The sequence below is a fragment of the Lithobates pipiens genome, unplaced genomic scaffold, assembly GCF_037356315.1.
Source record: "Lithobates pipiens isolate NorthernLeopardFrog02 unplaced genomic scaffold, aLitPip1_a1.2 Scaffold_8, whole genome shotgun sequence".
NCBI classification, from domain to species: domain Eukaryota; kingdom Metazoa; phylum Chordata; class Amphibia; order Anura; family Ranidae; genus Lithobates; species Lithobates pipiens.
This window is the reverse complement of record NW_027507903.1, coordinates 123,998,934-124,024,086: the sequence shown is the minus strand read 5'-3', so window position 1 is coordinate 124,024,086 and position 25,153 is coordinate 123,998,934. Positions and strand designations below refer to the sequence as shown.

Below are 25,153 nucleotides of genomic sequence, written 5' to 3'. Positions count from 1 at the left end.
TCTGAAACATGTACCTAACCAACCTTGACACTTACTGAATGCCTGTACTAACCCTTGGAGATGGCTGTATGCCTTTATTATGTCCCGGGCAAAAATAACAAAGTACAAATCTATTATAACTGCAATACACATTGTATGTTCACCCCATTATGAAAAGATAACCATGCATGCACTTGATGTTCTAAATGCTTATACCTGTATTCAATAAAAATCCTTTTTGAGTTTAAAAAAAAGTCCAGCGTCCTGCAGGCGGGCGACGCATCTGCGCCCCTAATGGACCAGCCGCTCCCGGTAAGACCTCTTTCACATGGAGCAAACCCTGTCAAGCAAATCCGCCTGCTCAGCAGGGGATCCCCACTGAGTAAGAGGATGACAGGTTTGAGTCAGCTCTTCTAATGCAGAGCAGACACGGACACAGCCCACTGTTCTCTATGGGGCAGTTGGATGGAAACAGTTCACCTGTCCATTTCCATCGGATACCAGCCGATCCAAAATGCTATCTGGATGGGGAATGAGATCCTCATCCATTTAAAGAAACCAGATCAGATCAGATGCAGGTGGGTGTAAACGGACACATTTCCATTTACATCAGCCTCTCCACAGAGAACTATGGGTGGCTGAAAAACAGACAGGCACACCCAATCGGTCTGCTTGTGTGAAAGGGGCCTAAGGTCTTAATGAACAGAAAAGAAGTGCACTCACATAGCGACATCTGTAAACTGAGGGAATACACACAAAAAAAGGTGTACTATAACAGTAAACCTAGGTCGGACTTTGAAGACATAGCAAAATATGAAGAGGTATGAAAATAGACACTATTTATTAGAAAATACACAACATGAATACAGTACAGAACATAAGGTATAAGGTATGGCCATCTGTTCAAGTATATCTCCCCTAAGAAAAATGTAAAAGCTTTTTTTTTTTTTTGGTTCTTCTTCTTGTATATATCCACCTGCATTATGGTTCTTTCCTGTTGACAAAAATCGATTTTTAAATGTACAGTGGTATGTCACCATTTTAAAACCTATATGTTCTATGTTCTGACAGTGAGGTCCGTTGTCTTTATTTGCTATCTGTAGAACCATGACTGTATCCCGAAGAAGCCTAACGGTGAAACACATAGATACACAAGGGCTCACTGCACAATATGTATCATGTATACATGATTTTTTTTTATTTTTCTGTACTGTTCTATTCATATTGTGTATTTTCTAATAAATAGTGTCCATTTTCATACCTCTTCGTTGTTTCCTATGCTTTCAAAGTCCGCCCTAGGTTTACTGTTATAGTACACTTTTTTTTGGTGAACTAAGGTCTTGTTCACACAGGGCATACACAGTGTAACTTTACAGGGATGTACAAGTGTGCCCTGAATCTCTGTGCAGGCAGTCCCATTGATGTCATTTGGGATGTAGCAACTTCGCTGCTTGTGTTCAGGGTCATATACCCACACCCACACAGATGTCAGATTGGGAACAGCAGCTATGCCTGTATAGCCGTTGCATCCAAATTGACATAAAGGGGACTGCCTGTACGGGAATGCACAGAACACCTGTGCGAATAAACAAGGCCCTCCATGGGATGCTGTGTTTATGTGCACTATTCATGATTTTAGTGTATTTTTAGTGAAAATAGTGATATGATGAACATTTGCGCAATTATTACAGGGCCCAAAAAATCAGTAGCACTTTTTTTTATTCTACAGGTCATGTGCTTTCAGAAAATGTCTAGTTTGAGGGATCTTTTCAAATTCTTAAACCTGTAAGTGAAAAATGGTAACCTCCCGATTTTTTGAATAAATTGTTTTTATTTACAGTTTTGCATACCTTAAGTTTTCACCATTTCACAAAAAGGTGCAATTTAAAATGTACAAATATTTGCTATATTTTAACTCAATACAGTTTTAACTTTTATATTTACTAGGAATTTTGTACATTTTGCCATGTATGAATCCACTTTTAATGATTTTAGTGTATTTTTAGCAAACATATTGTTTTGATAAACATTTGCGCAAATATCATGTCAGCACCTTCTGTTTATTCTACTGGCCATATGCTTTCCAAAAATGTATGGTTTGAGGTATCTTTTACAAACTGAAAGCTGTAAGTGAAATAGGCAAACCTGCAGATATTTTTGCGTATGTCCGATTTTCCCTATTTCTCAAAAAGGCGCAATTTTAAATGTACAAATATTTGTTATTTATTAACTCAATACAGGTTAAGCTTTTATAATTAGTAGAAATTAAGCAGGAATTTTGTAAAGTTTGCTATGATTTTTAAAAAAAATTTGCGAATATATTGTTTTGATAAACATTTGTGCATGGGGCCTTAAAAATATGTAGCACCTTCTTTTTATTATACTGGTCCTATGCTTTCAGAAAATATATGGCTTGGGGGTCTCCAATAAACTCTGAAAGCTGTAAGGGAACAATGAAAACCCCCTCAGAATTGTAGAGAAATGTGGTCATTTATTTTACATTCAGTTTTCACCATTTTGCAAAAAGGCGTAATTTAAAAATTACAAATATTTATAACTCAATACAGGTTAAGCTTTTATAGTTAGTAGGAATTTTGTAAAACGTGCTGTCTTTTTATCTGCTAATAATTATTTTAGTGTATTTTTAACGAAAATATTGTTTCGATAAATTTGCGCAAATATCATTGTGCCCTAAAAATCAGTAGCAACTTATCTGCTGGTCATGTGCTTTCAGAAAATATATGGTTTGGGGGGTCTTTAACAAACTCTGAAAGCTGCAAGGGAAAAATAAAAAAGCAATGGAAAAATTGCAAAAATGGTCTCACCATCTGAGTGTAAAAATGGAACACAGGGCCTGGCAGTTTAAATGTTAAGGGTTAAATGTGATTTTCCCTTACACAATCATAACATTACTATGCATGATTAAATTGGGTGGATGGCCAAGGATCCCTGGTATTAAACTAATTGCAGGGAAAAGGGTAGTGGTCACCCCCCCAAAAAAAAGTTATACTAATTATTCAAAAGGATATGATTACATTGTACATGGTAACACCAATATTTCTTGTAAGTAACGTTTATAATGATTAAGGAATACTGCCCCATAGTTCAGCCAAGAAAATCTCCAACCATGTGGTATTCACTTAAGCTTACAGTAAATAAAATAGGCATGCAGGATTAAAGAAAGAAAGACATTAGATTTTTTTTTTTTATATGTAACATATAGCTATAGGGGGTTACAAAATGTATATATGCCATGGCAATAGGTAAGAGGTCCAAAGGAATCTGCTGAAAACGTATGTTCAGGGCTTTGACTTTTCTTTTGAAAAATGAAGGTCAGGCTCCATTCACACCTAGGCAATTCAAATCGCAGGCAGAATCGCCGTAATTCTGCCCGTCTAAATTGCAGCAAAACGCGGAACGCATTTGCAATGCCATTACATTTTAATGGCACCCCAATCGCAGTGCAATTTTGACACCATTGTGCGATAAATCGCGCTACAACTGTGGCAAATCACAACATGCAATGCTGTCGACCCAAAAAAGCTCCTGCTCTTTTGTGGGCGACAAGCTTTCCGCATTGCAGTTTTCTTGTAATTTATCGATTTTTGTGACTGGGATGCCATTAAGAAGTAATTGCATCACAAGCGCGTCCCACATTTTGCCGTGATTTTGAATCAAGGGCAAAATCTCGGAAGTTAAAATCGCCTAGGTATGAATGGAGCCTTACAGTGAAAGTGAAATTTTTGTGAAGTCAGGTGAAGACCCTTTGACTGACCTTAATAAATAGGGTTACGTGTGTTCTTCAGAGTTACCAGTTTTCCTCTGTGTCCAGTTTATAGCTTTCCCAGTGTATGCTTGTTTAAGTACTAATTTGTATGGATCAGTATTCCCCAACACCAGCAAATGAATCTGTGATTGTTGCCAATGATTCCCTCAGTATTAGGGCCTGTGTCTGAACATTTTAATTGGGTTCTGCACTTCCATGCAAATGGCAATGCAAAAATCGCTTGAAGCTGAAGCTGGTAAAATGAACGGCCAGAAGGAGGTCAACTGCACCTGTCAATGAATTCTTAATGCTCTTAGCCCTTGTACACACGGTCGGAGAATCCGTCGGAATGTGTCCTATCGGACCGTGTTGTCGGATAATCCGACTGTGTGTGGTATGCATCGGACTGATTCCGTCTGAATATCCGTCGGACCCAATTTTCCAACTTGTTGGAAATATTTTCCGACAAATTGGTCCGATCGAACATACTCCGATCATGTGTAGAGAATTCCGATCGGACAAAGTGCCACGCATGCTCAGATCAAATTCCTACACCAAAGTTATTGGCTACTAGCCTGAACGTAGTCCCGTCGTAATGAAATAACACAATCCGTCGGACAAAATCCAACGGATTTGGTTGGCAGAATGTCCCACCGTGTGTACAAGGGCATAGAATTGTCTCAAATTGATACCATTGACACCTCCAAGCTCACTGACACAAACCCTGACATTTTGGGATAGCCTTCCTATTTTTCCATGGTTTACACACTATCTGTTAATCTGAAAACTATGATCTGATGTTTGAGACCAGGCTATCTATAAAGACTCTTATATTTAAACAATAAATAAAAACAGAAAAAATTACAAGTTTAGTGATAAAAAAAAAAGAAGAAAAACCAATGAGCATATTTACTGAATGTGACACTCACCAAACATTCACTGTAGGTGAATTCATTGCTGCATTTTAAAACACACAAAAATATACAGTACCTACAGTGAATGTTTTGTGAATGTTACATTTACTGCTTTATTATTTTCCCCTAACAAATAATAAATAACAAGGCTAAGTCTCATATGGTCATAATCTCTGCAAAGGAAATTGGGCTTTTGTTCTGCATATATATAAAAAAAATCTTGTTGGCCAGTTGCGTGGTCACTATTGTTATTGCCTATAGGGTTTGTTGGATGCGGCATTTCTTAACAACAACAAAAAAAAAAAAACCTTATTGGGCCTTATACATGGTCACCAGGATGAACAATTCTCACTGCTCATACCAGCCAGTGGAAAATGAATCGGTAATTCTGATGAACTGCTATGGGAAATAACAGTTCTTGTAAACATATAACTGTTGGTTACCGCGTGTCTGATGCAGAGTTCCAAAACATGGAACCTCTTTGCAAGACTGCAATAATAAATTAAACAACCTTAGAAACCTAATGCACAAAACACATACTATGTATCTCTACAGCATCTTTGTTTACCATCCTCTTTGTGAAGAACAGTTCTTATTATGAATGAGGCCTACTAAGCCAAGGTCAACAACACACAATTCCTTTTAGCACAACTTGATGATGGGAAGTATATTGTTCTATGAACATTTGCAATTCACTGCAAAAGTGTCCAGCCAAAAATGGATTTTAGTTTTAGATCTAGTTTTAGAGCAAAAAAGAGTTAGAACCACCTGTCAGGTTGTTACTGCTATCTGGGGCCTTGTAAAGAGAGATTTCCCCCATGTCTTGCCTAACACCATTTTATCAGATAGGAAGTAAGGATAAATATATCACAGCAACTAGAGCTGCATGATTCTGGCCAAAAATGAGAGTCCTGATTTTTTGCTTTGAAAAAAAGATCGCCATTCTCTTACGATTCTCGCAATGTAAAATCTTTCACACTATACAAAAAAAAAAAAATGGGCTAACTTTACTTTTTAGTTCTTTTTTTTTAAATTCAATAAAGTAATTAAAAAAAAAAATTGCATTTGAAAGACCGCTGCGCAAATACAGTGTGACATAAAATATTGCAACAACCACCATTTTATTCTCTAGGTTGTCTACTAAAAAAATATATAGAATGTTTGGGGGTTCTAAATAATTTTCTAGCAAAAAAAATTAAATAATTATTTTAATGTGAAACCAACAAATGTCAGAAAAAGGTTTAGTGTTTAAGTGGTTAAACTTTTTTCACTTACACACAGTTCCATTGACAAATTGTTACAATTTTTATACTTAAGTTCAACTGATAAAGAATGTTTTGATTCTTGGCAGACTGCCCAGTTTTTCTCTTCCTTTCTTTTGAGGGCTGTGGCTTCAGAAGAGCAGAGAGAATTCTTTGCATAGAAAGAATTGTGAAACACTTTAGTCAAGATCGTGATAACAATTCTTGACGATTAATTGTGCAGCTCTAACAGCAACACATTACGAAAAACAAACCCATTTTAGTAGAGTAGGGGAAGGCCAGAACATTAATCAGATTATTTGTCTGTATCCCTGACTTCCACAGCCTGGTAAAACCAATGTCCCTGGCACAGAAAGTGAGAGGGCAGTCTTTCAAGACAGTAGTAATAAAAAATCTTCCCCACACTAACCGAAAATAAATTGCCTGGATGTACCTTTTAAGCCCAAAAGCAAACATTTACTATATGGCAGATTACCAATTCTTAGATGTGATGGCTGCATTCGTTTTCATCTGGTGGTCCAGCCAGTAAGTCTGTTGTTTTTCAAAAGAACAAGCTCTCTCTGAATGTATTAGTTACAGAGATGAGACCAACCATTTAAAGCTAATAGGGGTGCTTAAAATGATCATTATTTATTTATTTGTGTAAAACTTTTATGTCAAAGGGAAAAAAAAAACAGTTTGCTGTAACTGCTTATAAACTATTAACTGGCGTTTGCCTTCAGTTTGTTAGTGTATTTATATCTGCTAGTGCATCTAACACTTCTCACCCCCTAAAATGACAAAAGGTCCCCCTGTGTTCATATATCCAGAGTGGGAGCATTCCAATACAGGAGGTGTGTTACTGATCAGATCAGAACAAGAAAAAGTCAAAGAGAAGAAAAGTGCTGCAGCCCCCACATGTAATGATTGCTAAGCTGCAATATACTGCATTTTTGTTTTTTTTATTACTTTAAATCTTTTTTCAGCTCCACTAAAAAGCCTGTGTTACATCATTAGTAAGTCACCTGATTGTCCAGATTATTCACTGTGAAGTATCCAACACACACAATGATTTCATGAAGAAGTTCCTCACATGTGTACTGAGTGCAGAACCAAATCAGGGAGCTGATGACATGTCGGAAGGCAAGAGAAAGACCCTCTGCTCCTGCAACAGACTGGCACAGAAATCAAGGGAAAAAGTTATTTAACACCTTTTATTGTGCACCAAGACTTTCAAATTATGCAAACAATTTTACGAATTTCATGCTAAATGAGAAATTAAGAGGGTAGCCCCACAACGAATTTTCATAAGGCCTTCTAAACTTCCAGGACCTACCCACACTTTGCAGTGCATTAACACAAAGCGCGTTGACAAAAGTCACTTAGGGCATTAATGTGTGTTGTGTTAGGACAGCCTATTCATTTGAATGGACTTCCTAATGCACTAAAACTTACCAAGTTGCATGTACAGTACTTCTTTTAAAGGCGGCACATGGCAAGATGTTGTGAATTTAGCCTAACCTCTTCAAATCTGTCCTACAGCAGTTTTACTGTTACAGGGCGGCAAATGTGAGCCAGATCACGTCTATATACAAGATCTGGCTCTTCCGGGTAGGGGCTTGCTCCCACTGTAACCACACACAGCGGAAGCCCAACAGCAGGTACCGCGGTCTCGATGTCTGCCAGTACCCGCCGATGATACAGCAAGCAGAGAGACAGAACAGTGGTCTGTCTAAGTAAACAATGCAGATGGCTGTTCTGTCAGTAGAGAAGGCATATATCCTGTGTTCCTGCAAGCATGGACATGGATCTATGCCTTTCCCTATTAAAAGCACCTCCCACAATTTAGAGAAACACAGGCTAGGCACACATTTAACCCTTTGATCGCCCCAGATGTTAACCCTTCCCAGACAGTTTCATTAGTACAGTGACAGTGCGCATTTTTAGCACTAATCACTGTATTAGCGTCACTGGTCCCCAAAAAGTGTCAAAAATGCCTCAAACACACGATTGGAAATGGTCGGAAAATGCGATTGTGTGTGTGCTCCATCGGACTTTTGCTGGTGGAATTTCGGCCAGCAAATGATTGAGAGCATGTTCTCAATTCTTCAGTCGGAAAAAGGTTATGAACGGAAATTCCAATCGTCTATAGAGATTCCGACACGCAAAATTCCTACACATGCTCGGAAAAAAATTGTTGCATGCTCGGAAGCATTGAACTTAATTTTCTCGACTCGTCGTAGTGTTGTACGTCACTGCATTCTTGACGGTCGAAAATTCAGCGAACTTTTGTTTGATCGTGTGAATGCAAGTCAAGCTTGAGCGGAATTCCGTCGAAAAAACCATCCAAGATTTTTCTGACGGAAAATCTGCTCGTGTGTACGTGGCATCAGTGTCCAAATTGTCTGCCTCAATATTGCAGCCCTGCTATAAGTAGCTGATCTCCGCCATTACTAGGCTGAGCATAGATGGATGGCTAAGTATTGCTGATGAGTATTGCTGAGCATGGATGGATGAGTACTGCTAAGTATGGATGGATGGCTGAGCATGGATCGATGTAAGGATGAGTATTGCTGAGTATGGATGGATGGCTAAGCATGGATGGATGAGTACTGCTGAGTATGGTTTGATGGCTGAGCATGGGTGGATTGCTAAGTATTGCTGATATGGATGAGATGGCTGAGCATGGATGGATTGCTAAGTATTGCTGATTATGGATGAGATGGCTGAGCATGGATGGATGGATGAGGCTGGAATTGTCACAGAGAAGCACTGTGGGAACTACAGATCCAGCCCACAGCATTGCTGCAAACAATCTCTCCCCTCTCCGCTCGCACTGTACCGATCGGGACAGAGAGGGGAGAGAGGAACCGGACATGACGCTGGTTTGTTTACAAATGATCACTCTGTCTTTTTGACGGAGTGATCACGTGGTAAATGGCTGCTGTTGGCGGCCCTCTGGACCCGGCAGTCATGGATACTCCTGTGTGTGCATCCCAGGGGGCGTGTGGGAGTGCAATTCTGGGAGGACGCCAATGTACGCCTTTCCCAGAGTTCTCGAGCTGCACTGTAGCCGTCATTCGGCTATGGCGCGGTCTTTAATTGTTTAAACCTTTGTGAGGCAACAGCTTAAAATGTAGCCCAGTGAGTGTTTAGTATAGTACATTTATCTTAACCTGTTTAATTAAGGTTAAGATGTCAGTCATATGTGATCAGAATAGCAATAAATTAGTACTTGAGCCTATGCCATACAATGTGTCCAGCCTGACACCTAATAAATCAGAGAAAGACACAAGCAGACAGGTGTGTGGACAATGGCTACAGCATCTCGGGTAACAGGCCTAAGTGATAATTGATACTGCACCACTAGGATAATAACAAGAGTACATAAGCATTTTAATGAATACACAAACAGCTCATAAATATGATATTTAGGAAGCTATTGTATCTGTATTTTAATCACTATTCTGTACTATTCCGAGTAGTTCTATAGGCACATGTAAAGTAATACCTGAAAGGACTGGAGATGAAGTGTAGCAAAGCTGTTAAGAAACCGCAGGCTGTGCATTGCCACTTGGATGGTGTTTTGCTCGTATGTTTCTTTGGAATTAGAAACATTTGGCTCAGAGGAGGAATTATGAAATAAAGCACAATATAACATATGTAAGACACCAACAAGATCTGAATTTTGTAGTGCTGCAGACAGTCCTGAAGGATCCTGAGAACTTTCAAATATGTCCCAAGAACTGAAATAAAGCAGAGAGAGAGAGACCACTAATTGTCAGTTAAGAAAGCACATGCTAAATTTTAACAATATTGTTAACGTAAGAGTTTAGAAGAGGTATAGAGACACCCTATTTAAAACGTATATACAAAATACCCTAAAATTTTCCCCAGCTGCTGCTCTGAAAGTGTACCCCCTGTACACAAATGTGACAAAATGTTAGAAAAAGTGTAAGGCCGCGTACACACGGGCGGACTGTCTGACGGACTTGGTCTGCTGAAACGTGTTTCAGCGGACAATCCGCTCGTGTGTGGGCTTCAGCGGACTTTTTCAGCGGACAGTCTGGCGGACTAAGTCTTTCGGAATTTCCGTAATATTGTCCATCCAAACTTGGTTTCAGCGGACAGTCCGCTCGTGAGTAGGCAAGTTCGACGGACTAAGTATGGCGCATGCTCAGAAAGGATTTACACGGCGAAAGGTTGCATTGCAGTGTATTGGACGTCGTATTTCTAGTCCCGTCGTACGTGCTGTACACGTCATCGCGCAAGCTTTCGGCGGACTGTCTGTTCATCGTGTGTGGTCAAGTCCGTTCATTCGAAAGTAGGACGGACTGTCCGTCGGATTGTCTGACGGACTTAGTTGGACGGACAATCCTCTCGTGTGTACGCGGCCTAAAGCAGCGCTACCCTATAAGGTGCTAAATAAACATGAAACTATAAAACCTCCACAACATAAACAGTGTGTACACAAAGTGCTAACATACCATAACATATCATAAAGTGTTTTAAAGTCCATAAATAAATGTAATACTACACTCATAAAGTGCACACTTATTAAATCAATGTGCAATCAATTATTAAAGCGCAATTTTTCCACTTTATCTTATGAACCATAAATTCACAAATGTGTAAAAACTGTGCAACAAGGTCCTCCAATAAAGTGTCTCTATACTGTATATATTCAGTGCCAACTCTGATTTATAAACACACGTTTTCTAACATTTTCCAACAAGGATTTAAAAAGTTGAGATATGGATGGGTCTCTAATTTGTACAAGTAACATGTTGTGTTCTTCCTCCAGAGACTACCGATAAAGGGTCAAATGTGTTTTTCTACCCAATACAGATTTATCCTGCTTTCACCAATATATTCCCAAGACAAAGGTGAAAATTCTTCACTAAAGCTGTTTAAATTGTGCAATTTGCTTTATGTCTTCCTTTTCATTGGCTATAGCCAGTCATCAGAAACATGCAAAACTGCAAAAAATAAAATTTCTGACAAGTAGAAGCAAGTCTTGAACCAATTTCAGACCACTTTGTATGAGGCAAATTCAAAACGCAGCTGCGTGGATTAACCATTTACTATGTAGTCAGCAAAAGTTACATGAAAGACTATTATTACATAAAATATGAAGCTGAGATTGAACACTTATTCATAGGCATACTGTCAAGTGGGTCCAACCTGAAAAAAAAATGTAACCTTAATTTAATTACACCGAGGAATTAAAAAAATATCTAATTTAAAAAATCTAATTTTGTGACATTTTTTAAGGGTTGAAACATGGAAATTAAGAAAAAGTACAGTATAGTATAAAGCATTAGATTTCACAAAAGTTATGATTACAGCAAAGCCACAGGAATCCTTGTAATCTCTTCATTGTTACATAGTCCAGGAAGCCTATGTATTCATTTCTTTGAATTGTTCAAAGACTTTGTCACCACACTCAATCTGTATATATTATACACATGAAATGTGGATGATAGCTACAGTGCCTAGCACTAGTATTTACCCCCTTGTTTTTTTTTCCTTTTATAATATGCATTACAGCCTGGAATTAAAATTGATCTTTTGGGGCTTTGTATTATGTGATATACACGTGCTTAAGAAGTTTGATGGTGAAAAACCCTGAAATCTTGTATGTGCATGATGAGTAGCCACAGCACCCCCCCCCCCCCCCCCCCCCCCAAGTCAATATTTTATAGTTGGCAGAGCCACCATTTGCTGCAAAAACATTTGCTGCAATAGCCCCATGGTGAATTACTGGTATCCAGTCAATACAAACGACATGTTAACCTCTTGCTAATCAGCCGCCGCAGTTCTACTGCGGCAGGTTGGCTCGGCTGTGCTAATCACTGTAGCTGTACGTTGGTTCGTGCATGAGGTTCTGTAGGCATGCACGTGTCCATTGGGCAGCGGGGGAGCCAATCAGCGAGTCCAGCGGACTCTATGTCTGTCGGCCGGCCGTGATCATTCACTGCAGTAACAGAATGGGGATCTGCCATAGTAAACAAAGCAGATCTACGTTCTGTCAGGGGATGACACACAGATCCTGTCTTCCTGTTATGCAGGAAGAAGGATCTGTGTGTTGTCCCAGGCAGCTCATCCCCCCACATAGGATGCATTAAGATGAAAAAACTGGAATGTTTACAACCCCTTTAAGCATCTCTAGCACTTGGGGGAGATTTGAGAAAAGATCCTGTGAAGAGACAAAGGGAACTTGTACAATCGGGTCAAAATTTTAAAACCAATTTCTTGTATGGCATTGGATATGGATGCCGTATGAGTGAAATGGATAATACATTCCTGGTCCATTATGCTTTACCTTTGCAGGGAATGAAAGAGGAAGTAAACTCATCAGGGTTTACTTCCTCTTTAAGGGTTCTAAAACAATTGGTTCATCGGTTATGTCCAAAAAGGAAGAAAACTAATTATGTCAGTTATGGGTGGCTGTTTGTTAAAAAACCAATAGTGCTTAATAATAGTAATTTTAGTCTCATCTGACCAACTTAAACACACTTTAAAGATTCTGAGGCAACAGCAGGTGTTATGTTAGATGAGACAAAAAATTTATTATATGGCCTCAACACCAAACAATATGTCTGGAGGAAACCCAATACAGCTCACTATCCAAATAACACCGTTCCTACAGTAAAGCATGGAGGTGGTAATATCCTGTTATGGGGTGTTTCTCTGCAGCGGGGACTGGGTCACTTGTCAGGACAGAAGGAAAAATGGATGGGGCAAAATACCATCAAATTATTGAGGAAAATCTGCTGTCCTCTGCCAGAAAGATGACAACGTGACAATAACCCAAAGCACACAGCAAAAATGACCACACAGTGGTTGAAGGAGAAAAAAGGTGACTGTCCTTGCATGGCTTAGTCATAGCCCAGTCTTAAAACACATTGAAAATCTGTGGAATGATTTGAAGACTGCAGTCCACAAACAGTCACCATCAAATGTAACTTGAGCAGTTCTACAAAGAAGAGTGGCCAAATATCTAGATGTGCAAAGCTGGTAGAGACATATCCCAACAGTCTAAAGGCTGTAATTAAAGCAAAATGTGGTTCAGCAAAATACTGACATAAGTCAACTCAATGATTCTGTTTTTGAATTTTGTTTATTTTTTCTGAAATGTTGGTGTTATATCTTTCACTTGGATGTTAAAAGGTTGCACTATTAAATACAGCTGGATAAAACAAAAAACGTTTCTGCCTTCATTTCACGCTGCAAAGCAACAAAATTTTATTATTTTACAGGTGCGCGATTCTTTTCTATTCCCACTGTATTTCCAGACTCTGGACACACATACAGATATCATTTTATTGAGATGACAGTGAATGAGTTAAATCAAAGTGCAGAGATCACTATGAGCACAGGACTCAGCGATAGCATAATCGCTGGCAATTCAGGATCAGGCATAGGTAAGATGTTTAGGTTCCTAGTTCTGCCCATGCAGGCAGTGACATGGCTAGTTTATTGCTAAAAACCTGGGAAATTCAAGAATATATACAAATTAAAGGTAAAAACATAGAACTAAATGATTAACATTCTTATGCGTATAAGACTATAATGCATGAACTATAGCATAGTCTTAGCGCATACCAGCTTTGACATGTTTTTCCATTAACATTATTTGCTTAATATTGCAAAACATGCCTCAGTAAAGAGCAACTGTTACCAAAATATTGTTTTTTGGCTTAAAACACTACATTTTCCCTTCATATAGAATCTGATCTTCAGAAATCTAAGAAAGCATTACTGCATGGGTTAATGGTATGAGAACTGAAACCACACATTCAGACTGTTCCTGACAATCCCAATGTTTTAGTTAGGTTAGTGAAACCATGTTTACATTTAGGGGTTGATAGTAAATTTGGGAGGGTCCTGATGTCTCCTACTGGTTTGGGATGTCACTTCTAATCATATAAAGCCCTACAAAGTAGAATGAGAAAATGAAAGGGTCTATTCAAGGAATGCTGAAAACAGAGAAAGAAAGAAGGTGATCTGATCGAATGATATTATAATAGTAACAAACAGATTTTACTTTCTGTGTTTCTAGTAAATGCTTTGTAGACATTTGATAGACAAAAATCTAATCAGTGTATGTTTGTGAATTTGTTGTGCAATCAATATAGACTAAAATAAACTACTATTACACACAAGTACAAGAGTGTAATCATATTTTGGTTTAGGTATCACATTTGTACACACATAAAGCAGCTGTAAGCAGCATGGCCAAAAGATGCATATATATGTAGTAGTACTGTCTACCTTCCATATGCATCTGACATTTTTTAAAGATGTTTATTTTTAATTTTTTAAAACCATGCATGCACAATGACTGTGAAACAGTATTGCATGACAATTGTACACGTTAGGGTATATAGCATTGTCTAAGTGAGACAGAACAAGAAGAGAAACAACCCATGCACACATATACACACTACTTCCCTGCACAATCCTAGACACAATTGAAAAACCTGTAGTGCAGAGTATGTAACCTGCAACAGAAATATTTCTATCACCTACACCACTATATAAATGTTCCAGCCACGTGCACCATGTCTTAATGAATTTAGAATGGCGTGCATGCGCAGTATAGATACATTTAGGGCCTCAAGTTAATGAAGAGGTTTTTTTTTTTGGAGCGTTGGGGTCCTTCCAATGAATCAAAACAGGTTTCCATTCCTGAAAACCAAACTAACAGAATGGGATCCTGGCATATGTCTTGAATAAATGTGTCCTAAGAGCAATAGCTCAGAAGGAAACTAATCCATTTTAAGCCCAGCGATTGGGCCATAAACAAGTGTGGGTATAGCCAATAGGACTCTAATCTGTAGACAAGTCAATACATATAAAATAAATTCATATCTGAAGTGGAATATATAGGACATGTAGCTTGTGATCATATATCCACCTTTTGCTATTTAAGTGGAGGTTAACAGAGACCACGTATGATCTTAAAGTGATTGTAAAGTCTCGTTTTTTTTCCTATAAAAATAACAGACATATTATACTTACCTGCTCTGTTGCAGTGGTTTTGTACAGAGAAGCCAGTATCCTCCTCTTCCCTGGTCCCTCTTCTGTGATCCTGGCCCCTCCGTCCTGTTCAGTGCCCCCAACAGAACCCCCTCTCTTCCCTGATTGGCTAGCTGATTTTTATTGACAGCAGCAGGAGCCAATGCCGCCGATGCTGTGTCTCAGCCAATCAGGAAGGCGAATCTGGATGGTTGAGATGCTCGTGGACATCGCTGGACAGAAAGGGGCCTGAGGTAAGTGTTAGGGGGGCTGCTGCACACAGAAGGCTTTTTATCTTAAAGGGGTTGTAAACCCTTGTGTTTTTTCAGACTTAATGCATCCTATGCTTTAAGGTGAAGAAACACCTGGCAGTGACCGGCCCCCCAGCCCCCCGTTTTACTTACCTGAGCCCTGGAATTTCCAATGGCGAGGACGCGCTGTTCCTCTGCCCGGGGATCTCAGCACTTGATTGGATAGATTGACAGCAGCACAGCTATTGGCTCCTGCTGAGTGTCAATCAAATGACGGGCCCGAGTCATGCATTTAGCAGCTATGGACACCGAATGCTGGACTTGGGAGTGGGCCCGCAAGGTAACCCCCCCCCGGGAGAGCGCTTCTCCTAGGGGGTTATCTGATGCGAAGAGGAGCCGCAAGAGCCACCGAGGGACCCCAGAAGTTGATGTTCAGGGCTACTCTGTGCAAAATTAACTGCACAGGTAAGTATGATATGTTTGTTATTTTTCAAAAAAATATCGAAGCTTTACAATCACTTTAATGCATAGAATTCATTAAGATAAATTACAATAATTTGCTGTACTGATAATATTCGAAAATGTGGACTACCGTATCTCATCCAGTAAATCTTCAAGTAGGGATGGAACAAATTCCGACCACTTGCATTGAGTCCCCTGAAAGGAATGAGGGCCCACAGGCTGAAGCAGAGTGTAGTCATTGGTGACAGACCATGTGTGTTCATGGTTGAACACCCACACCTGCATGGCTGTCAAATTAGGACCAGTGGCTGTGTCAGTGCAGCCCATGCATCCAATAGACACGAATGGATCTGCCTGCATGTGGATGCATGGAAAAGTTCTACAACCGGCGTGGGCAAAGATGGCCCTTTGCACAGGAATACCCATAGATATGCCACGTGAATGAGACCTAATAATCAAATGATAACTGAAAGCTATGCTACTTATCTTTCTGGGGTGGATATATTTACGCAATAACATAAGGTCTACATTCTTACATATTTTTATCTCTTTTCCTGTACTACTGACTGCTTTGAGTTTTGACTTTTTTTTTTTTTATTTACATTTTTTTTTCTTTTAGTAAAAATCCTGCTTCTTGCTCTCCCACTTCATTGATCTTTGCTGGCATGGTAAACAGTCACACCCCTTATCACAAGTGTCATCATGCAGACTTACAGTACAGTATTATGTGATTTGGTGTAATGCATTTTCAAAAGTAGAAAACTGAACAGGGCTTGTTCACACCATGTGCATAGACGCGAGTATTTATTACGTAGGTTTCTGCAAGGACAAGAGAAAACAATTGTTTTTTATGTGACCTGTTCACACCATAACAATGATGTGCAATGAGAAAGCCACAAGGAGTCACATGGTGCTAGGGTTCGGCATGTGGTGGACCGGGTGGATAAATTACTGGGAGGGGCTGGGTATGACCCAGCAGTCTTGGTCCACGTTGGAACCAATGACCGTATACATGGAAGGTGGAGGCTCCTTAAGAATCAATTTAGAGAACTAGGCTGCAAGTTGAAGGGAAGGACCTCCAAGGTGATATTCTCTGAAATATTGCCTGTGCCATGCGCAACACAGGAAAGGCAGGGGGTGATTAGAGAGCTGAATGCATGGCTAAAGACCTGGTGTAGGGAGGAGGGATTTGGGTTTCTAGAGCACTGGGCTGACTTTTCATTGGGGTGCAACCTATATGCTAATGATGGTTTTCACTTGAATGGAAGGGGGTCTGCTGTGCTGGGGAAGAGGTTTATGGGAAGGCTGGAGGAGTATTTAAACTGGGTTTGAGGGGGGAGGGTGAACCAGAAGTACATTGGGCAGACAGGTCAGTTAGGGGTCAGACATTAATGGAGGGTGGAATGGGGATAGATGGGGGGTGGGATATGGCAGGTGACAAGAAATTTCCCATGTTGCAAACAGCCATTGAAAACTATAGTGCAATTTGTACTACTAAAAATAATAAGAAAAACACCAGAGCAAAATGTAATAATGCATTAAAGTGTTTGTACACCAATGCCAGAAGTCTGCCAAGCAAAATAGGTGAGTTGGAAGCTGTGGTGCATGAGGAGAGCTATGATGTAATCGGTATTGCTGAAACTTGGCTTCAATCCTCACATGACTGGGCTATTAATATTCCTGGCTATGCACTCTTTCGGAGAGACAGGGTAAAAAGGAAAGGTGGCGGGGTCTGTCTCTATGTGAGAAGTGATCTCAAAGCAAGTGTGAAAGAGGACCTGGTGGATGGAGAGTGTGATGAGTCCGAAGCATTATGGGTGGAACTGCATACAGATGTACGTAGTTCAAAGTTAATCATTGGAGTTTGTTATAGACCACCCAATGTGAATGAGGAGGTGGAGACTCAGCTCCTTGCACAGATGGAAAGGGCTGCAAGGGCTGGGACAGTGATAATAATGGGGGATTTTAACTACCCAGAAATTGACTGGAGTAATGGCACTGCTGGGACAGTTAAAGGGCAAAAAATGATAAACCTATTACAGGACAATTTTATGGTCCAGTTTATTGAGGCCCCAACTAGGAATGAAGCTCTGTTGGACCTGGTAATCTCAAACCATGTGGAGCTTATTACTAATGTCCAGATAAAGGAACACCTGGGTAGCAGTGATCATAACATGATTTCCTTTGATGTTAGCGCTAAAAAAGAAATACATACGGGTAAGATAAAAACACTTAACTTCAAGAGAGCTAATTTTCCAAGGATGAGGGCTACTCTCCAGGACTTAGACTGGGAGAGAATATTCGCTTCAATGGGCACAGAACAGAAATGGGAATTCTTCAAAAAGACTGTTGGGGACCTCACTGCAAAGTATATTCCCATGGGCAATAAGTTTAAAAGGCTAAAAACAAAACCTATGTGGCTCACGGCCAAAGTTAAAAAAGCTATAAACTGTAAGAGAAGAGCTTTTAAAAAATATAAAAATGAAGGATCACTAGTGTCATTTAAATGTTACAAAGAAATTAACAGAATATGTAAAAAGGAAATCAAGGATGCAAAAATTCAAAACGAACGACAGAAGATAGTAGGATAAACCCCAAAAAATTCTTCAAATATATTAATAGTAAAAAGGTCAAGTCTGAGCATGTAGGCCCTTTACAAAACAATCTAGAGTTGGTGACTGGGGACAAAGAGAAGGCTAATTTATTAAACACTTTCTTCAGCTCTGTGTACACAAAAGAGCACGGGGGAGCGCATGTCCATAATGGGGGTGATAGTGACACAGCCCCAAATGATCCACAATGGCTCAAAAGTGATATGGTCCAGAAATACTTAGACAGAATAAAGGTGGATAAAGCACCTGGCCCTGATGGCATCCACCCACGGATCCTAAAAGAATTGAGCTCTGTAATTTCAGAGCCATTGTATCAAATTTTTAGGGACTCATTAATGACGGGAATAGTCCCACTGGATTGGCGCAGGGCGAACGTGGTGCCTATATTTAAAAAGGGATCAAAGTCTTTACCAAGTAACTATAGACCTGTTAGCTTAACTTCTATAGCTGGGAAGATACTGGAGCGTTTAATAAAAGACCACATCGACGAGTTCTTGCTGAACAAAAACACTTTAAGCAACAGACAACATGGATTCATGAAAGACAGAAGTTGTCAGACAAATCTGATTTCTTTTTATGAGGAGGTAAGTAAAACCTTGGACAGAGGGGTGGCGGTGGACGTGGTATACTTGGATTTTGCAAAAGCATTCGATACAGTTCCCCACACACGGCTCATGTGTAAGGTAAAGTCTACAGGTTTGGAAATATCAGTTTGTAAATGGATAGAAAATTGGCTAGAAGACAGAATTCAGAGAGTAGTGGTTAATGACTCTTACTCTGAATGGTCTAAGGTTATCAGTGGTGTACCCCAAGGTTCAGTGTTGGGACCCTTACTTTTTAACATCTTTATAAATGATATTGGGTCTGGGATCAAAAGTAATATTTCTGTCTTTGCAGATGACACCAAGATATGCAGTGGAATAACGTCCTTACAGGATGTCTCCAATCTACAAGCCGACCTCAATACACTGTCTAATTGGGCAACTATGTGGCAGATGAGGTTTAATGTTGATAAATGTAAAGTTATGCACTTGGGGCCTAAGAATATGCATGCATCATACATGCTAGGGGGAGTACAACTGGGGGAATCCATAGTGGAGAAGGATCTGGGGGTTTTGGTAGACCATAAGCTCAATAACAACATGCAATGCCAAGCTGCTGTTTACAAAGCGAGCAAAGTCCTTTCTTGTATTAAGAGAGGTATGGACTCCAGAGAAAGAGATATCATTTTGCCCCTGTTCAAATCATTAGTAAGACCTCACCTGGAATATGCAGTTCAGTTTTGGGCACCAGTTCTCAAAAAGGATATCGGGGAACTGGAGAAAGTGCAGAGAAGGGCAACCAAACTGATAAGAGGCATGGAGGAACTCAGCTATGAGGAGAGATTAGAGGAACTAAATTTATTCACTCTTGAGAAGAGGAGATTAAGGGGGGATATGATCAACATGTTCAAATACATTAGGGGTCCATATAGTGAACTTGGTGTTGAGTTGTTCTCTGTACGGTCAACCCAGAGGACACGGGGGCACTCTTTACGTCTAGAGGAAAAGAGATTTCATCTTCAAGTACGGAAAGGTTTCTTCACAGTTAGAGCTGTGAAAATGTGGAATAGACTCCGTGCAGAGGTGGTTCTGGCCAGTTCAGTAGATTGCTTTAAGAAAGGCCTGGATACTTTCCTGATGGTACATAATATAACTAGGTACTAACATAGGTAAAGTTGATCCAGGGAAAATCCGATCGCCTATTGGGGGATCAGGAAGGAATTTTTTTCCCCTGCTGTAGCAAATTGGAGCATGCTCTGCTGGTTTTTTTTTGCCTTCCTCTGGATCAATTGTGGGCATAAAATTGGGTATCTGGATTGTACGATTATTTTTTTTTATTTTATTTATTTGTTTTTAAGGTTGAACTGGATGGACTTGTGTCTTTTTTCAACCTGACTAACTATGTAACTATGTAACATCTGGCTTCCCACAGCTAGCAGGGCGGTGGCGGGGACCCAAAAACTGGCAAAGAACCAGCCCAGGGTGAGGACAGTGATGGATCCCGGACAGTTTCTTTTTATTAAAAGTCAGTGCTGTGCATAAGAGCAGCGGCTCTGCAGGAGTACCGGTGATGGACCGCAGAAGAGGAGGTTCGGGACTGCTCTGTGCAAAACCATTGCACAGGGAAGAGGTAAGTATGACATGTATGCTTTTTTTGAAAAAATAAAATAAAAAATCTTTACAATCACTTTAATTAATGGCCTTTTTTCACTTTCAGTTTAACACACACACACACAAAAGAAAAACACAAATCGTATTTAAAGGATAAGTGCACTTTTCTTAACAAATCATTAAATGCAAATGCTAATTGCTTGGCAGTCATGCTGATCCTTTGGCATGAAAATGCTGTCACTAATCCAGAACATGTATATACATAAGAAGTTCTGACTTTACTCAGATTTTCCTGAAATGCATAATTGTTCAAAGTCAGTAGTTAAAAAGTATTGTATTGTACATATGGAGCCATTGGGTCAGCATAATAGTAAGGCAACTAGAATATTCACAAAGAGGTCAGCAATGGTAGCTTTTAGGTTTCTCTCAGGATAGGTACTTCTCCCTTAATAAAGTTGGAATATATTTTAAACATACACCACATTCATGTTACAAAACTATTATTCTTTGAAAGTACACAGAAGAGCTGGACACTACATAAAAGCTCTTATGCCCTGTACACACGACCGGATTATCTGGCAGAAAAGGTCTGACAGAATCATTCTGTGTGGGCTTCATCTGACTTTTTCTTTCAAAAATTCTGATGGACCTAGAAATAGAACATGTTTCAAATCTTTCCACCGGAACCAGTTTCTATCGGGAAAACCGCTCATATGTATGCTGTTCCGACGGACCAAAAATGACACAAGGGCAGCTATTGGCTACTGGCTATTGAACTTCCTTTTTCTAGTCCCGTCGTACATCATCGCGTTCTAAACTATCAGACTTTGGTGTGATCGTGTGTAGGCAAGTCCGTTTCAGCAGAACTCCGTCGAACTGTTTTTCGGAGTTCAGTCCAACGAAAAGTCTGCTCGTGTGTATGCGGCATTAGAGAAACACAGAAAAAAAAGAGAAAGAAAAGAGTTTTAGAGAAGTTCCTTACTTGCCAGATGCAGAAATACACAGCCTGCACAGTTCATGTAGCAGAGTAGTGGCTGCCTGCAAGAACAAAGATATTTTGGGATTTTCATCAAGAGGACCTTGTACAGAAAGAAAGCAGCTGGAGAGCTTGTCAATCAGACCAATATTAATGGTGTAGCTGTAGAATAAAAAAAAACAAAAAAAACAGGCAAACATTAGAATCATAGTCTTATACAAATAATCAATACAGCAATACAAGTTATAAAAAGAACACTGAAAAAATATTATCTTGGCCTGAGAGATGCACAGACCTGATGACGTCCTGGACACGTCCATTGAAAGCATCAGTTGGAGACATCTTAGCTTTGGCTTCAAGCTTTGTTTTGATGACTTCATTCTGTCCACATACAGCTGGAGAACTGGCTGTTAGACATGAGAATATTTTACAGAAGAGCTGGAGGAGTCCTGTGGTTAAACTATCAAAGGTCTGCTTGTTAACGCTTCTCCCTTGGCTGGTCTTATCATCTGGGACAAACAACTATAACAAAAACAGAAATGTTACCATTTTTTATGTGCAGTCTGCAATGTTACAAAAATGAATCAACTACAATATGCTACTAAATTTAACTGTTTTTGAGACTCGATATTATAGAAAAAAGTGGATTTATGGCTAGACTGTTTAAAAATCAAACATTTGTGGGTCATTATTTATCAATTTATATACATGGTACTGCCCCCGCTTAGTACCATGTACAGTATGCAAAAAGGTCATTCTCAATTTTCGGGATGAGGCTTGCTGCAAACACCTAAGAGAACTGCTTACTTTTATCTTTACAGAAGCTAAACACACACACCCAAAAGTTTAGTGGTCCGCTCAAACAACTATAGCTCAAGTCAAGAGGGTAGTGATTTGGTGGCCGAGTAATGAAAATATAGCATCCATACCAAGGGACTCTACAACACCCTCTAGTTGTATTGATTCTTGGATGTTGCAAGGATTCAGAGGGGGACTCCGCTTTCAAGGTCCTTCCCTCTGGTAACCCTTCCCACCCATCAATTAAGCATTTTTTAACCTATAAATATTCTTTTTTTTTTTTAACCCTTCTCTACTCACAGACTGTGGCAACAAATCCAACAGGAGTTCTCTCGCTTTATCATTCAAAGAACAATAAAAGGTTTTTAGCTGGAGTTCAGCTTTAAAGCACAATGAAAGAAAAGGCAGAGGAAAGGGGTAATTTCTGCAAAATTGCTGAGTGTCCCTAAAGATATTAACCACTTAAGCGCTGGAAGATTTTACCCCCTTCATGACTATGGCATTTTTTGTTATTCGCACTGTACTAGTTTAACTGACAATTGCTTGGTCATGCAACACTGAACTCAAATAAAATTTATATATATTTTTTCACACATATAGAGCTTTCATTTGGCGATATTTGATCACCACTGGATTTGTTTGCTTTTTTTTGAGAAAAACTAAAAAAAAGATGAAACATTTTGAAAAAAAATCCCCCAAAAATATTTTTTACTTTTTGCTTTAAAACAGTCAATAAAAATTTTAAAAAGTCAAATTTTGTCATAAATTTAGGCCAAAATGTATTCTGCTACATGTCTTTGGTAAAAAAAAAAAAAATCCCAATTGCATATACACTGGAATTTTTTTTTTCTACTACTAATGGCAGCGATTAGCGACTTATAGTGCAGCAGGCAATGTGACACTAACTGACTCGGGGGGGGGGGGGGGGGACTGACTAACTGTCAGTGACATTTACACAGTGATCAGTGCTAATAATATGCGATGTTGCTGTACTTACACTGGCTGGATAGGGGTTAACATTTAGGGACAATCAAAGAGTTAACTATGTGCCTACAATCTGTGTGCTGTGTTGTATTTTCACGAAGCAATATGCCGTTTTTTGCTCCTGGCTTTGCATGGAGAAAGAAAACATCACATTGTCACTGTCAGAAGTGAGCTCTGTGTTATTTATCTGCGCAAAGCTCTCTTCTGTCATTCACTTAATCGAACAGTGGGTGCCGGTCATAAATCACTGGCCGGGACCCGCTGATCGGCTTGTGCTGCAATGAAAGACAGCACAGCTGTGGCGGCGGACATTCACACCCTCCCCTACCCGGAAGAAGCGGATCACATACATGATCTGGGTGCAGGGGGGCTGCTCTGCCACAGTATATCTGGCAATTTCAGACAATTTATATGGCAGTTCACAGATGTAACATGTGCTTTTCACTAGAAATGAAGACTAGCAAAATCAGTGAACACACAATATATTATGTGTTAATATACTGTAGAGGATGACATTTGGGATCAAATGTCATACGCATTGTAAATTTAGTTTTTGGCCTCAGGACACTAAAGGTTCTGAGGGTTAATTATTGTAGGTAGGCCTAACACCAGTCTGGTCAGGCTATGTTTAAAAGTTCTGCCTGGTCATGTGAACAGTGAGGTGCGCATGACAGGCTAGAACCAAGTCTGGTTGGATGTTTGGGTATCGGCCCTCTCGGAGCCAATCAGCGGGAGTGCTGGGGTGCGCTGAGGAGTCTGGGGGGGTAATTAAACAGATGTGGGTCACGTGTTCAGGGTTCCGGAGTTGTTCGTGAGACCCGTGTGGTCTGTTCTGGTTCCAGGACCGGGGTAGCCCCGCGAGGGGTCCCGGTCACGGGGTGTTTGACATCCCGCAACATGTTCCTGTTAGTGGCTCCTGATAGACCTGTCTGGTCTGGGGTAGGAATCCATCTGTTCTCGAGTCTCGGAACCTGCTGGTCCGAGGCGCAGTAACTGAGGGAGGATTCAAAGTGTCCGGGTGTGCTCTCGGCCTGGAGGGACACCGCAGCTCGTGGAAGTGACCGGGGGAGGACTCTTCGGAGGAGGGCCAGCAAGTGGCATCCTGAGAAGTGCCTGGTTACTGAGTTGGGAAGGACCCTGACGAATTCACAATTTTACAGTGCCATAAAGGAAACGGGAAATGTTCCAGGTGCGGTTGGAAAAAGGTTCCTGTATACCCTCAGTTGATCGTTCAAGTTTTGAGTCAACGTGCTGACTGCCATGATCTCTGGCTAGAGATCTGTTCAGCCTTGAAGTACCCAGCTTCAAGTGGCTACTCTCTGGGTGGAAATAGAGACTTTGCTAAACCTGCAGTTCAAGGTGCCTGAGTTCTTCACCCGTGCCCTCTGTTCCCTAAGAGACTGTGTTTGTGAAAGTTCTACTGCAAAATAAACCTTTTGAAAGGACTTCATCTGTGTCAGTGTACAAGTCGTTGGATATCAACCCTGGGAACCCCTAGAATTGGAAGAGCAGGCCGAGAGAAGGTAACCGGTAAGCCCATTAAGTCAAGGCCGCCCTGCAACGGGTTATGGCTGCTACAATACTCAAGAAAAAAAGGATTATACTGTTTTTCACTTAACTCACTCTATTCACATAAACACCCTTCTAAACTGAACAGCTTTACTTTTTTTAATATATTTTTTTTTTTTTAAAGGGAAATGATTAGTTTTCTTTTAAGTGCAGATTGCAAAACATTGCATATTGCGATGCCATAATTTATATATGCATTTTGATTTTGTATATCAGAAAATAAAACCAGTCAAAAAAGAAAAAGCACTAAAAAAACTTTGTTCTTTAGCAGTTTGTTCACACAGTTCTCAAGGTGATCCAAGGGGGAATTACTCTGACATTTTTATGCAGTATTTGTATGTAAGTAACACATTGTTAAATACCTTAGCTCTCAGCATTTGTCAGCATGTATGTTCTATAAGCACAATGCCCATGAAGTGTTTCC

At 40.0% G+C, this 25,153-nt stretch overlaps 1 protein-coding gene across 6 annotated transcripts in view; it reads right to left on the bottom strand.

Annotated features, from left to right (window-relative positions):
* SCAPER (S-phase cyclin A associated protein in the ER) overlaps positions 1-25,153 on the bottom strand; it is a 399,576-nt gene that overhangs the window by 47,329 nt on the left and 327,094 nt on the right. For all 6 annotated transcript variants that reach the window (XM_077472442.1, XM_077472443.1, XM_077472441.1 and 3 more), the window contains 4 exons: positions 21,674-21,900; positions 21,385-21,540; positions 9,412-9,646; positions 6,926-7,075 (listed from right to left, as the gene is read on the bottom strand). In XM_077472442.1, the coding sequence (XP_077328568.1) occupies positions 6,926-7,075; positions 9,412-9,646; positions 21,385-21,540; positions 21,674-21,900 (768 nt within the window). The remainder of the gene's footprint in view (positions 1-6,925; positions 7,076-9,411; positions 9,647-21,384; positions 21,541-21,673; positions 21,901-25,153) is intronic.